Source organism: Pelophylax lessonae, assembly GCF_965119305.1.
Source record: "Pelophylax lessonae genome assembly, chromosome: 9".
Classification (NCBI taxonomy): Eukaryota; Metazoa; Chordata; class Amphibia; order Anura; family Ranidae; genus Pelophylax; species Pelophylax lessonae.
The window spans coordinates 83699876-83715680 of record NC_138776.1 but is presented as its reverse complement, the minus strand read 5'-3'; the positions used below and the strand labels follow the sequence as shown (position 1 = coordinate 83715680).

General features: G+C 42.8%; 1 protein-coding gene across 1 annotated transcript in view; it reads left to right on the top strand.

The window, feature by feature from the left end:
- Window positions 1-10798: 10798 nt before the first annotated feature.
- Window positions 10799-15805, top strand: part of CEP55 (centrosomal protein 55) — a 30930-nt gene continuing 25923 nt past the window's right edge. The window contains exons 1-2 of the mRNA XM_082267591.1: window positions 10799-10969; window positions 13545-13766. Of these exons, the coding sequence (XP_082123717.1) occupies window positions 10805-10969; window positions 13545-13766 (387 nt within the window). The 5' untranslated portion in view covers window positions 10799-10804. The remainder of the gene's footprint in view (window positions 10970-13544; window positions 13767-15805) is intronic.

Sequence of the window (15805 nt, the reverse complement as noted above, 5' to 3'; positions counted from 1 at the left end):
CGACAAATATCAGATAACGTTCCGGTCCTCAAGTGTTTAATCTCTGATTGCCCGAGGCTCTAAATAATTACTACTGCATTCCCCTCCTCTACCTCATTCCTCTACCTCCCTCCTCTACCTCATTCCTCTACCTCACTCCTCTACCTCACTCCACACACACAGAGTTATGTGTTCTACAACAACTCTGCTGCCTCTTCCCAGTGCTGGGGGTCATTTAGTAGGATCAGTACTGTGAATTCCCTCTCACCTTTGCTACAACTTGTGCAATCACGCACACTGCTAAGAGGTGCTCCGCCGCTCTCTAGCGTTCAAAGGTAATATCGTTGGAGACTACAAGAAAATGGCGACTGAAGCCGGTGTTACCGGGACAGAAAGTCTGAGCACTAGGGGACGCACGCAGCGTTGGCACGGCGCGGTTTTCAAACGTCCCGGAAGTGAAGTGACTATTCTTGTTATGGGTTTTCCTTGACTTGGCTCATTGTGGGCGGCTGAGAGGAGAGTTCGGAGGGTGAGTTTACCGGGGTTGCATGAAGGGCCGGGTGATAGCCTGAGCTCAGCTACCTGATGTGGGGGGAGGGGTGAGGCTGTGTGATTCTATGATTACATTCATTATAGGTGTATCCTGTGTACAGGGAGGTCAGTATTACACACACCTTTATAGTGGGACTAAACTTCCATCTCTTGCTTTTACCTATAGCTAAGCCTATAATGAGTCTATAATAATAAGTCTATAATAGGGAGCCTATGAGAAGAAGCCTATAATAAGACGTCTGTAATAGGGAGCCTATGAGAAGGAGCCTATAATAGGGAGCCTATGAGAAGGAGCCTATAATAGGGAGCCTATGAGAAGAAGTCCATAATAAGATGTCTATAAGAAGGAGCCTGTAATAGGAAGCCTATAATAGGGAGTCTATGAGAAGGAGCCTATAATAAGACGTCTATAATAGGGAGCCTGTAAGAAGGAGCCTGTAATAAGGAGCCTATAATAGGGAGCCTATGAGAAGAAGTCCATAATAAGACGTCTATGAGAGGGAGCCTATGAGAGGGAGCCTATGAGAGGGAGCCTATGAGAGGGAGCCTATGAGAGGGAGCCTATGAGAGGGAGCCTATGAGAGGGAGCCTATGAGAGGGAGCCTATGAGAGGGAGCCTATGAGAGGGAGCCTATGAGAAGAAGCATATAATAGGGAGCCTATGAGAAGAAGCCTATAATAAGACGTCTATAATAGGGAGCCTATAACATGGAACCTATTATAAGGAGCCTATAAAGAAGGCTTACCTGTAGGTAGGGTAAGATATTTAGTGTACATACAGGCAGTGACATCACTGGCATATACACTCTGATAGGGTCGGCCACCTGTGCCGTTCCTTCAGAGCCCTGTGCAGTGAATGGAGGCTCCTGCGTGAGAGTGATGTCATCACAGCTCCATCCAGTCACACAGCCGGAGTCCACAAACCCCGAAGCACGACGGGTGAAGATGAGGGCGACAGCAGCTCTGACATCTCAGCGCTGGAAGAGCTTCCTTTTTAAGGTACGTTTATCATAATGTGCTAGTAGTATGTGATGCATACTAGCACATTATGACATTACCTCGCAGGTACAAAAAAAGTCCACCGGTTTACAACCACTTTAAAAACCTTTCTGACAGGTGGGCGGGGTGTGTATGACAGAGGGGACCCAGCCTTTCATCTGCTGTAAAGGTTTCCTCCTGCCTGTCATCTACATATACTGAGCCCAATCCTCCTCCTAGGGTCACCCTCCGAGGCTCCTGTTCCCTCATAGTGAGCTGTGTACTATGGAGGTTCTCATCAGGGCTCAGTCCTGAGCCGGGCTCTGTGTGTCAGCAACACTGAGGAGAGAGGAGATAGCCACTACAGACAGGTCAGGTTATGACCTGCACATAAGGGGGCACCTAAACCGTTCATACCTCAATGTAGGTAAATGGTTAGGATTTCCAATCACTTTAAAACTGACACTTCCTGGGTTTACCGATAACTTTGTGTTTTATATTCTCGTCTGAACCCACCTGATATACTGGATATCAGGGCCATCTTACCGAATGGGCACGCTGGGAAGTTGCCTGGGGGGCCCAACCTGCCCAGCGACACAGCCCAAGCCAAGCTTTTGTTCCGATTCCCATGTGCATTCCACCGCCAAACTTAGAAGGTGGCAAGCACCTGCCGGCCCTGCGCTGCTGTCAGGCCACTCTGGCCATGGAGGGGGAGCCCACAACTGCAGGAATGCCTGTCCGCCTCCACAGGAACAGGCACACACAGGACAGTTGAGTCTGAGTCCCGTCCGTGTCCTCCGGAACCCCGCCGCCAAACTTGCAAGCTGTCATTAGCCTGGCACTGATGTACCAATAAATATCGCCTTTTTTGCATTTTTATTCTGGTGGGTGATTGTGTAGGCAGGGCCTCAGTGCACTGCATTGCTTGGGGGCCTATAATGCTCTTAAGATGACACTGCTGAATATCCCAGTGTATGTAATACAATCAGTGCTACCTATTAATATATGATCCTCTTTACTAACCTTGTGATTAATCCTGTACATAAAATAACACAATTCAGTGTAAGTATTAGGGCTCTTTCACACGGGCGCTCCGTATGTCCGCAAATCATCCTATTTTTTTGCGGATAATTTGCAGACATAATGTAAGTCTATGGCATTGCGGATGTCAGCGGAATACCATCCGCTGACATCCGATTTCCTTCCTTTCAGTTCTGTTCCGTTTTTTGGAATGGAACAGAACCCCATTTTTCCTCCGTTCAAAAAACGGAAAGGAAGGAAAATCGGATGTCAGCGGTGTCATCCGCTGACATCCGCATTCCCCATAGACATACATTATGTCCGCATATCATCCGCAAACGGATGGGATGATATGCGGACCTACGGAGCGGATGACAGAAATGTCATCCGCTCCGTGAAAAAAAAGGACCGCAGCGGAGCTCTCACACGGAAAGCCCGTGTGAAAGAGCCCTTAATAATATTCCAGTGTTTTCAGTCGCTGTTGTACACTCCTAGTGATTTCACCACACCAAATATCTCATATAAATAGTTCATATAGTGCAGTACCACTGAATATAAATCGTTATACTCCTATAGGCTTTGTGCCCTTAATAAAGTCCTTTACGTCTAAATCCCAATGTGATTGAAAAATTCAGTCCATTAATATGTATGATCCACCGCTGTGCTGTTCAGTCACTAATCCACTTATAATAAAGTGCACACCAACAGTTAAAAGATCTGCTCACCACAATGATGAGTAAAGTAGGCTCCATTCAATAACACTCTTGTGATAAACCCCGGTATGGTCTCCTTCCTCCCCTCCTGGGATTCAGCACTCTTAACCCGTCTCTTTCTCAGCGAACCACATGCAGTTAGAAAGGCAGACTACATAGTGCTCTCCATTTCAACACATTTATTAAAAAAGCCCCCTTTTATAACACACTTACAAAATGTACAAGGAAAAAGCGCTGCACCTCTGCTCGCTCACCACTCCCCAAAGACCGCGGTGACTGGGTGACGTCATGGGCTCGTCACTATGTAGTCTGCCTTTCTGATTGCATCTATTCCATAGATCCCCCTTTAGAGCAGGGTCCCCATAGATCCCCCTTTAGAGCTCAGTTCCCCTGGATCCCCTTTAGGGCAGGCCCAGGCTCCCCATAGATCTCCTTTAGAGCAGGGTCCCCATAGATCCCCCCTTTAGAGAAGGGTCCCCATAGATCCCCCTTTAGAGCTCAGTTCCCCTGGATCCCCTTTAGGACAGGCCCAGGCTCCCCATAGATCTCCTTTAGAGAAGGGTCCCCATAGATCCCCCTTTAGAGAAGGGTCCCCATAGATCCCCCTTTAGAGAAGGGTCCCCATAGATCCCCCTTTAGAGAAGGGTCCCCATAGATCCCCCTTTAGAGAAGGGTCCCCATAGATCCCCCTTTAGAGCAGGGTCCCCATAGACCCCCCCCTTTAGAAAAGGTTCCCGATAGTAATCGTGATGCATTGCGGAATCGTATCGAATCGCGACCCTAATAATCGTAATCGCATTGAATCGTGAGGTAATTGAAGATGCGCAGCCCTACTGCAAATGCTTTGTCAAAGCTTGCTGTTCACACTGCTCTTATATAAGCTAAAACTTGTGTGAAAAAGGCCTATGGGCTGGTTCACACAGCAGTGCAGTCCACATTCCTGGGCGATTCCAGTGAGGTGCAATTTTTCAGCCTTTATTTGAATGGGCTGATATTGCATTGGATCGCCCCAAAAGTAGTCTGTGCATTGCTTTTCAAATACTTCACCGGATCGTATGGTACTATGGTAAAATGCGATCGAATGCAGGCAAATACACTGTCTGCAATCTGCGTTAGGGTTTTTTTTTAGGAATACATTTGATACCCGCAGCAGATTCCACACCCAATGTCTTTTGGAAACCAGCAGGGAGCACAGGTTTCTCGCACTGCATACTCGTGTGAACGAGGTAGCGTAAAAGCTCAGCTGAACATTGACTGTATCCAATCAGATGCAGGCATTGTTCAGGGATTCTACCAGCTGTGGGTGCCAATTGTCAGAATGTAAAAACCCTCGGGCTCGTTTCTTCCATCTGCACGATTTAGTGTTGAGTCTAATACATTTACATCAATCAGCCTGTGAGCTGATGGCACCATGGTAATGAGCAAACAGATGGTTTGTAGCTCTGAAGATTGAAGCCTCCTTGATTTAGGCTTGTAAAGTCCTGATTAGTTTATCTTCTGTATTTACACAAGTTAGGGGGTACTATATCCACTTGAAGACCGCCTAATGTACATTTACGTTGCGACTTTCAAGTGGTATACTGGGATGATGCCTGCAGCTACAGTCATCTTCCCGCTATTAATATGTAAAAAAAATACGCGCTTAGGATATGATAGAACACAGATACAGCTGGCTGCAGCCTACCTCTATAACTATAATCCTAAGATATATAGTAGAAAGTTGAAAAAGAAAAGGGAGGTATATGGCGCTGCCTATAAATCACTTACTAATAATTAGCGTGAACCCAAAATAAAGTGCAATAACCATATAAAATATAAAAAATATAGAAAATATATATAACTCCTTAGAGAATAGGTAAAATGTGAATAGTAATGGTAATATGAAAAGGGATAATACTCAAAACAAGGGGGTACAATACAAATTATAATGTGCTAAAAGTGCTCTATTCTTAATTCAGTGTCAAAAACTGGTGCCTCCAGTAACCGTGCTAAGTGCGATTCTGTAAATCGCTGTGAAAAAAGTGCGATAGTGTGAATCGCTACTGTAGATTTAATATTCACAGCCGAAAACCTATAACTTTATGCTATAGTGCAATATAATGTGAAAAGTAAATATAAATGGGCTCCTAAGTATATAAATATAAATTATACAGCTGAAATGATGAACTGGTATAGTGCTAAAAATGCATCAATGGAAACACTCAATATATCAAATCCAACTCCTGGATTTGCTAAATAAAAAACAATCTAAAAATACGCAGTATAAAATCAGCAGGGAACCACATATAAGAATATATAAAACCTAGATATTAAAAAGTAGCAGAAAATTGTATCAGAAATGTCCAAAAATATAATAAAAAATATTATAATAAAACATGTGTATATAGTCCAGTAACAGTCCAATAGATTTCTTTCAAGTATATCAGAAACTTTTACAGTTTATCATAAGGTGCAAGGATGATGTAATATTCAAAGTGACTTCAGGGCAGGTGCCTTAATACATCTCTTATGGGTGCCAAATACGGTGATCACTCTGTGCTCCCCGCACCCCCAGGACCGCACTTACCAGAAATAATTACCCCTATGAGGGTAACAAGCCTTGGTATAATAATGGCTCTTATGCTCTTCGGATCACCCTTGGTCTCCCTGGACGGTCCTGCAAGCTCTGGATGCTGTTCTCTGGGTGTCCTAGCTATAACCTGCCCGAGTCTGGTCTCAATGCACCTGGGATGTAGCCTCATGAGGCTATTATCCCTTTTCATATTACCATTACTATTCACATTTTACCTATTCTCTAAGGAGTTATATATATTTTCTACATTTTTTATATTTTTTATGGTTATTGCACTATTGCACTTTATTTTGGGTTCACGCTAATTATTAGTAAGTGATTTATAGGCAGCGCCATATACCTCCCTTTTCTTTTTCATCTTCCCGCTATTGTTTTTGTTTGCCGGTGAAAAAGTTCTTTGTAAAAGCCATCTGAGCAGGTAATTGCTAGATTTTTTTCTACAGGTGGCAGGAGAGGTCACCTTGCCGCCCGCTTCTCCGGGATCTCTGTCTCAGCCTCCGAGAGAACCCAGAAGTGAAGCGGGCAGTTCTGCCAACTTGCCACAGAGCCCATGGAGGACCAGAAGTATTTAGATGTGCTCAATGGTATAGGAAACCGGAAGCAATGAGTACTGTCCTCACTTCTTGTTTCCCCGGACAAAAACAGAACCATTTTTAAATCATGAAAGCATTTGATCGCACTGATCGTAGTGTGATTTAGATGATTTTAGGGCAGAGGAGACAACTAGAGTCTAATAGGCCAAAGGGCTCTCCATAAAGAGTACCTATCACAAGTGTTGTTTACATTCCTTGTGACATTAAAGTAGAGCTGCACGATTCTGGCCAAAATGAGAATCACGATTTTTTAGCTTGGAATAAAGATCACGATTCTCTCACGATTCTCTGTGTAACAGAAAAAAAATTGGGATAACTTTACTGTTAAGTTTTTTTTTTTTTTTTTTTTTTTTTTATTCATTAAAGTTTATTAATTGCGTTTGAAAGACTGCTGCGCAAATACAGTGTGACATAAAATATTACAACAATCGCCATTTTTTTCTGTAGGGTCTCTGCTAAAAAAATATATAAAATGTTTGGGGGTTCTAAGTACTTTTCTAGCAAAAAAAAAAAAAAATGATTTTAACTTGCAAGCAACAAGTGTCAGAAAAAGATCCAGTCTTTAAGAGGTTAAACTTCCTTTCTCCCTGGCAGAGGGAAGGAAAAGATACAATGTAATCATTTTGTTTATAGTTACTGGGAGACTTAATGCTGATAGGCGTTTGCGGGAGGAAAGATACAATGTAATCATTTTGTTTATAGTTACTGGGAGTTTTCCACAGCTGTTTTCTCTGCTCCCTCAGCTATGCAAAGAATCGAGCATATGTCAGGTTTAGATCGTCAGGGGGGGGGGGGGGTGAATCGAGATCGCGATTTTCATACGATTAATCGTGCAGCTCTACATTAAAGTGCTCAAAAAAAAAAGTGTAAAGCTAAAACAAAAAAAAATTGTTTTTAAAGGTGCCTCCCGTGCTCATGTGCAAACACATACACAAACCGTGAACGCACCACACGTGAGGTAATGCTGTGAACATCAGCGCAAGAGCAATAATTCTAGTTCCAGGCCTGTGTAGCTCTAAACATGCAACCTGTAGGCTTATAAAGCGTCACCTACGGAGACTTTTAAACGCTGTTGTTTGGTGCCATTCCACAAGCGAGTTCAGTTTTAAAGCGTGACATGTTTGGTATCTTTTTACCCAGTATAACACCATATCTTATATATTACCAAAAAAATTGGGTATTTTGTGTTTGTGTTCATTAAAATTCATTAAATATTGAATACAATAATTTTGCCAAAAAAAAACTCTGCACATGTGACATGAAAAAATTGCAAAACCCACCATTGTGTTCTCCAGGTCCTCTGCTTAAAAAAAAATATAAATAAATAAATATATATATAAATGTGTATTGTTTGGTTCTCAGTAATTTTCAAGCAAAAATACAGATTTTTTTAAATGTTAAAGTGTGAGGAAAGGCCTGGTCTTCAAGTGGATATTCTGGTTGAAATGAATGTTTGTCACTTTCGGAGTGAAGCCTAACATTTGGGATTAGTACAACTCTATTAGGAAAGAAGGAATTGAATGGTTGTTGGGCTACTTCTAACATCCTCCTTTTCTGAGGTGATCACCTTCAGAACACTAATGGCTAGGAATTGTAGTTTTTTGGATGGTCTTTAGCAAATAAATGCTCCAAAGGATTTGGCCACTGGTTTTTGAGAATCCCACTGTGTATTTGGCAATGCTGATATTGCAGAGACTTGAACTCTCAGATAGCTAAGACTTTGTGGGTAGCCCAGGATGTGATTTGTCTTGGGGCAGGAAGGTGAGAATTATGATAATGTGGCATATTCTTGAAATTTTGCCCATAAGCTCTTGCGCAAGGTATTGGTGCTCAGCTTCCTGGACTTTAGTAGGGTGTCTATTGGCGCTTTTTCACTGCATGGAACCGAATGGTTCGGCTCGCTTTTGTGCTTTTCCACTGCTGGTACCGCATGGTACGGTGTAGGAACGGTTCGGTACGGTGGCGCTTTTCCACTGCATGGAACCGAGCGGTACGGCTCTCAAAAACAGTACCACCTCGATTGTGGTTCCAAGAGGTACCATATCCCACAATCCTTTGCATGCAGTCACTACTAGCCACTGATTGGTCAGAGAATCCCACCCACCCCGTTGTTATCCCACCCACTTAACTTTAGTACTACTTTAGTGGAAAAGCAAACTAGGGCTGAACGATGGTCGATATGATATCGGCTATCGTTCTGCGGGCATGGATGATATTCATATCGCCGAAGACACAATATTTACCATTAGGCAGGGAGAAGTTGGGACTCGGGGGGGGAGGAGGACTCACAGTGCTGGCAGCTGTCCCACACGTTCAGCAGCGCGAAATGAGCAGCTGCACAGCTAACCAATCACGCGTGCCTGTACATCTGATTGGTTCCCTGTGCCGCTACTCACGTGATTGGTTCGCTGTGCCGCGCTCACCGCTCCGTCAAGAGAACTAGCTCCAGGGCGGCAGAGGGAACGTGTGGGACAGATGTCATGTCGGCTCCAGGGCGGCAGAGGGAACGTGTGGGACAGATGTCATGTCGGCTCCAGGGCGGCAGAGGGAACGCGTGGGACAGATGTCATGTCGGCGCCAGGGCGGCAGAGGGAACGTGTGGGACAGGTGTCATGTCGGCTCCAGGGCGGTAGAGGGAACGTGTGGGACAGGTGTCAGGTCGGCTCCAGGGTCGGCAGAGGGAACGTGCGGGACAGATGTCATGTCGGCTCCAGGGTGGCAGAGGGAACGTGTGGGACAGATGTCATGTCGGCTCCAGGGTCGGCAGAGGGAACGTGTGGGACAGGTGTCATGTCGGCTCCAGGGCGGCAGAGGGAACGTGTGGGACAGATGTCATGTCGGCTCCAGGGCGGCAGAGGGAACGTGTGGGACAGATGTCATGTCGGCTCCAGGGTCGGCAGAGGGAACGTGTGGGACAGATGTCATGTTGGCTCCAGGGTCAGCAGAGGGAACGTGTGGGACAGATGTCATGTCGGCTCCAGGGTCGGCAGAGGGAACGTGCAGGACAGATGTCATGTCGGCTCCAGGGTGGCAGAGGGAACGTGTGGGACGGATGTCATGTCGGGCTGTGTTTTTCTACCTCCTACCACAACTGAGTCCCGACCCTGCCTAATCCGTCTTCTGCATTGCACCCAGAGAAATATTGCGATATATATTGTTGAAAACGAAATATCCCAATGTTCTTTTTTCCCCAATATCGTACAGCCCTAAAGCAAACCATACCGCACTGTACCGAACCGTTCCAACACCGTACCATGCAGTACCAGCAGTGGAAAAGCAAACCGGGCCAAGCAGGGCCGAGCCGGTACTTGCAGTGGAAAAGTGCCATATGACCCGTGCAGAACATCATAGGGATATCAACCTTTCCCTTCAATATCCAACCCTGCAGGCGTGATCAAGAGGAAGATGGACGTTGATCAGAATTTTAATACTGCAGGTTCAGACGTTGTCCCTGAATTTCGATCAGCAGGGGAAACCATTGCCTTTTGGGCTGTTAAGGAATCAAAGTTTCTTTGTCAGTGGCCTCTTCAGATTAGGGTTGTCAACAGTAAGGCATATGCCGTCTGACACTATTCCTGTGTTAGTGTGCATCTATCCATATTGCTTGGGGGCATGGAAACATGGAACAAAATTTGGCAAGCTTGTTGTTTGGCTGGTGCAGCAAACTGATCTTCCTCTGGTGTAATCGGATAGTGTACTGGGCAAACGACATTTACAATGTCGCTTCTCTTAGGAGGTTTTGACTGGGATTATAGTCCCATTTTAAAATACCTGCTGCCTTTTACATAGAAACATAGAATGTGTCGGCAGATAAGAACCATTTGGCCCATCTAGTCTGCCCAATATATCTGAATCCTATGAATAGTCCCTGGCCCTATCTTATATGAAGGATAGCCTTATGCCTATCCCATATGTAATACTAGCTTATTCCAGGGTTGCTATCCTTCAGTCTGTTCTAGAAATGTTTTGCATTTTGTTGTGAAGTCGCACATTTTGAAGCAGTCCTTGCATTGCATATAATCAATATTACTTCCTGATTTTCACTTCATCTTGTACCTTCCGAAAATGTCTTGAGGCCTAAAAGATGCACACCAATCACAGCAGCCCAGATTCACACAGTATCTATGGTAGCAGTACTAAAATGTATCCTAACACAAACCTGGCACTCCTAGGACAATGTGGCTATCTCTATCTCTATTATACAAACTCAAAGGGTAGTGAGTAAAAGAAAGGCATGCTATGAATGTGGGGAATACTACATTTATGGATAAATGATTCTGGTTTTACAAATTCTTTAAAGAGCCATTCGTTTCTGTAAACCTATAAAATGTATTGTAAATAAATGCTTTTTTTCTAGTGTCAACTTCACTTTCTCTCCTTTAGAACAAAACAAAAGTATGACCTCCAAAATCCTGACTAATAGGCTGGGCCTAAAATCTCCTGTACAAAAAAGTGACAACAATGTGGAAAAACTCAAGAAAGAAAATGCTGCTTTGAAAAAAAAACTGGAGGAATCGTCCAAATCAAATATGTCTGATGGAGAGAGGAACAGATTGTTGGAGGTAATTCACCAGCAATGGATGTGTCGCAGTTTGCATTATTACAGAATGAGTGTGTTGACTGTTGCTGTGACCTTCAATTACATAGTCAGGTTGAAAAAAGACACCAGTCCATCTAGTTAAACCAGTAGAAGAGGGGGAAAAAAAAATCATAAAATCCCATATACTAGAGCTGCACGATTAATTGTTAAAAAAAACGCTATCTCGATTCACCCCCCCCTTCACGATCTTAAAGAGGTTGTAAACCTCTGATTTTCTGATTTTTTTTTTTTTTTTTTTTAAACGAACACCTGAAGAACACATAATGAGCTAGTATGCATCCCATATTAGCTCATTATGAAATACTTACCTAAGAACAAAGCCCCCGCAGTGCCGACCGCTTACCTGTCCATGGGCGACATGTTCTGTCGCCCTTCTTCTGGGTTTGCAGCATCCGGCCATCTGATTGGCTGGAGCCGCTATGACGCCGCAATGGTAACGGCACAGGGCTCTGAAGGAACGGCATGAGCGGCCGTTCCTTCAGAGCGCATGCGCCAGTGACGTTACTGGCTGCATGCAAAGTAAATATATCCTAAACGGTACATGTTTAGGAGATATTTACAGTACCTATATAGGTACAAGTTGTAGAGGAGGGTTTACTTCCTCTTTAAAACGGCATTTCCTGGATTCATTCTCTGCTCACTCACAGCTGTAAAAAAAAAAAAATCCTCTATGTTTATCAACAGGGCTGGGAGATAACTATAAACACAATGTTTTACAATGAATCATTTCCTTCTTTTAGACCAAAATAATGAACTTCCGTCTGTCAGCCCCCGTTCACACTGGGGCGACCTGTCATAGAGAAGCTGTGGACCCGTTCTAATAGGAGCGACACAAGTTGCTCCGACTTAGAAAAAGGGTCCGGAGCTTCTTTGGGGCGACCTGTGAGGTAGCCCCGGGAAGTCGGATCGCCCCAGTGTGAACGGGGCCTAAGTGAGGGCAGTTTAACCTCGAACATCAGAGAAAAGGATTTTACAGACACAAATAGTTTTTTTTTTTGCTAGAAAATTACTTAGAACCCCTAAGCATTATATATATTTTTTTTTAGCAGAGACAATAGAAAAAAAAAGGCGATCATTGAAATATTTTATGTCTCACTGTATTCACGCAGCGGTCTATCAAATGCAAGTTTTTGGGAAAAAATACACTTTAATGAATTAAAAGAAAAAGAAAACTAAACCGTAAAGTTAGCCTAATTTTCTTGTGTAATGTGAAAGATGTTACTCTGAGAATCGAGATCTTTATTCTAAGCAAAAAAAAAAAATGTAATTCTCACTTTATCCAGAATCGTATACACAATCCTATACCCACAGCTGGTCCAGAGGAAGGCAAAAAAACCCCAGCAAAGCATTATCCAATTTGCTACAGCAGGGAAAAAATTCCTTCCTGATCCCCCGAGAGGCAATTGGATGATCCCTGAATCAACTTTACCTATAAATGTTAGTATCCAGTTATATTAAATGTAAAGCCCGTGGATGTTGGCTTTGGGTTGAGTTGAGCCTAAAATGAAACTCCAGGCACGCATTAAACACTAATGAATGCAGTTATATTATGAGAAAAAATAAATAAATGCATTTTGAATACGGTGTAAATACTTTTGCCATTTCAGCCTCTTCAATTCTCATGCACAGCAACCACCCAGAGGTACTTGAGTCCAGTCAGGTGTCCCGCATTCCCATGTGCAGACAAAAAGCGAGAGTGCAGAGTGGTGACCTAGCTGTGCTGTTTGACTGCAGGAGAATTAGGTCATTGTGCTGGCTATGCTGTGCTACAGTACTGTGTAGATTTCAGGACAGGATGGACTAAAATACAAACTATTTAGCATGCAAGACCGCTCCATGTTTTGTATACCAACTGTATTGATCCGTGTTCTTGGTTCAGCTTTAGTGATAGAAGGGTGTAAATAACTATTTTACAAACACTTGCAAACCACTCACCCACCCATAATGTACCGCGGGCGAGCGGCCCGTACATTGCTGCCTGCTTCACAATTGAGGGTGCACGCATGCTGTACAGGGCTCTGTACAGAGGGACCAATCTCTCTGTTTCTTATCCTTGCAAAGCAGGGATAAAAACCGAGATATGTTAGTAAAAGCAGCACACTGTACACACATTGGCACACATTTAACCCCTTGATCGCCCTAGATGTTAACCCCTTCCCAGCCAGTGTCATTAGTACAGTGACAGTGTAGTTTAGGCACTGATTACTGTTTGTGTCACTCATGATGTGGGTGTCAGTCCCGACTCCCCAGCGTCCGTGTCAGATTGCCTGTGCAATTACCAGTAAAGAAGCGCAGTGCTAAAGAGCACAGAAAATGGCCTAGACATGAAGGGGCAAAAACCTTCCGGAGCTGAAGTGGTAATAAATTATTATACTTTGAGGATTAAAGTAGATGAGTGAACACTTCTGGTACTGGATAATTTAGTCTTGCACCACCGACTACAACCTTTTTTGCAAACAGATTTCAACGAGTTTTGTAAATGAAGTGACTTCAAATGAGGGGTAAAATCATAACTGCATTGAATTGTGTCCTTGTAGAAAATACTTGACCTTGAAACACAGAAGGTGAAAAACGGACAGAATCTTGATATTATACGGAATCGTAATGATGCACTGAATGCCAAGAATAAAGAGCTGGTCCTAGAGGCAAATGAAGAAGCCAGAACCATAGAGAACATTTCCAGTGCGATTCGCAAGCAGATACCAGAAGTTCCACCACGCATAGTTCAGCCCAAGACCAGCGTGCCACAGACTGGCCAGGTACCATCAGATGTTTCACCAAACAAAACCCTCTCTCATGAGATCTGGGTTTCTTATTGATTTTTAATACTGAAATGTTTCAGGGATCTTGGAGAAATTTTTTACCATTTAGCGATTTTCGAATTCTAGTCCACTCTGACTATGCAGGATGTTGAAGGTCTATCTCTATTACAAAAACTCAGAAGGCTAAGTCATTGCTGATGAATTACAAGCATAAAAAGCTCTTACTCCAATACAACAGGCATTAAAGTGGAATGCATCTTCTGATCCATAGATAAACAAAAGCTTTGTGGCGTCTGAGAAATATATATGAATAAGTTCATGAGGGCATCATCTCAAGTAGAACCGCAATCATACAAACAAAAGATATAAGGGATTTTTAAATATGCACCCCATCAATATAAAATTATGTATATAAAATGTGTTATTACAATTTATATTAACCACTTAATGAACAGCAGCATATCAATATGTTGCTGGGATTTCGGTAGTTATACCGGAATGATGCCTGCAGCTCTCTTATAATCACAATTAGCACGGCTAACTGGCAGCTGGATTGCTATTATAAGCAGTGGGAGGGGATGTGTGTCCCAACCCCCCCCCCCCGCCTTCCACAGCTTGCTTGGTCAGACAGCCGGATTGGCTCTGGCCTATGGTAACCCAGAAGCAATGACATGACATCACTTCCATTTTACCTGGATCTCAACGGTGCCGTCTTTGAAAAATCAAAGCATTCAAAAACACTGATCTTGGCGTTTTTGACTGTTTTTAAAGGCTGAGGAAGGATTTTGGGTCCCTCCATAAAGAGTACCTGTCACTTGCCTATTGCTGTCGCAATGGATGTTTACACTCCTTGTGACCGCAATAAAAGTGATTACAAAAAAGAAAATGTAAAGTGCCCTTGTCTCCCCATACTCACGTGCAGAGACGAACCTGTGCGTCAGTCCTGCATGCAAACAGTGATGTGAGGTGTCACCGCAAATGTTACATCATAGGCAGTAATTCTAGCACCAGACCTCTTCTGTAAATCTAAAGTGATAATTAGTAAAGGCTTTTAAAGAATTACCTATGAATAGTAAAATTTCTGTCGTATGTCACCTTTGCACGGCCGAGCGTAATTTTTTACTTGGCGTAACATTTTTGATATTCTCCAAAAACATTGGGTTTTGTATTGTTTTGTGGGGGGTTTTTTTTCTTTAAACAGAATTTGGAAATTCAAAATAGTGGTATTTTTTTCCAAAAAATTGTGTTTAAAAAAAAAAAAATCTGCTGCCCAAATACCGTGTGACATAAAATCAATTGCAACACCTACCAATTTATTCTCAAAGGCCTTTGGTTTAAAAAATTTATATAATGTTTGGGGGTTCCAAGTAATTTTCTAGCAAGATACAGATTTTTACATGTAAACAAAGTCTTTAGAAAAAGGCCTGGAGCTGAAGTGGTTAAAAGCCACCATACATAAACATTAAAAGCATGGGATTATATATATATATATATATATATATATATATATATATATATATATATATATATATATATATATATATATATATATATATATATATATATATATATATATATATATACAATATGGAAATTCAAAACCGTCCCCTCTTAGTAGTAGTCAGGAGCAGTCTACATATTTCACACATGTTCTGCTTTTTGGGAATCAGGAATGTATTCTTATCCAAATCCTCATAATAGTATCAATCCATCTGTGAAGAGTGATATGAAGAATATACATAACAATGGACAAACCTACATGATACACTGCCTTCTGTACATTAAATCATGGTGAGGAAATAAGGAAAAAAAATAACACTCAATAAACTTCTACACCTAACCCATGACCTAGCAACAAATATTTATACCAAATATATTCCAAAGTGCACAACATACTATATACTCTTACCTAAAAACATACATTCCCAACACATGGGCAACAAGCAGGTAGCTATGATTCCCCTGGCCCATGGGGAGGCTTGAAGAGCCGAACAAACAAAGTGGATAAACCTAGTCAGTCGGAAAAGGAAAGCTAA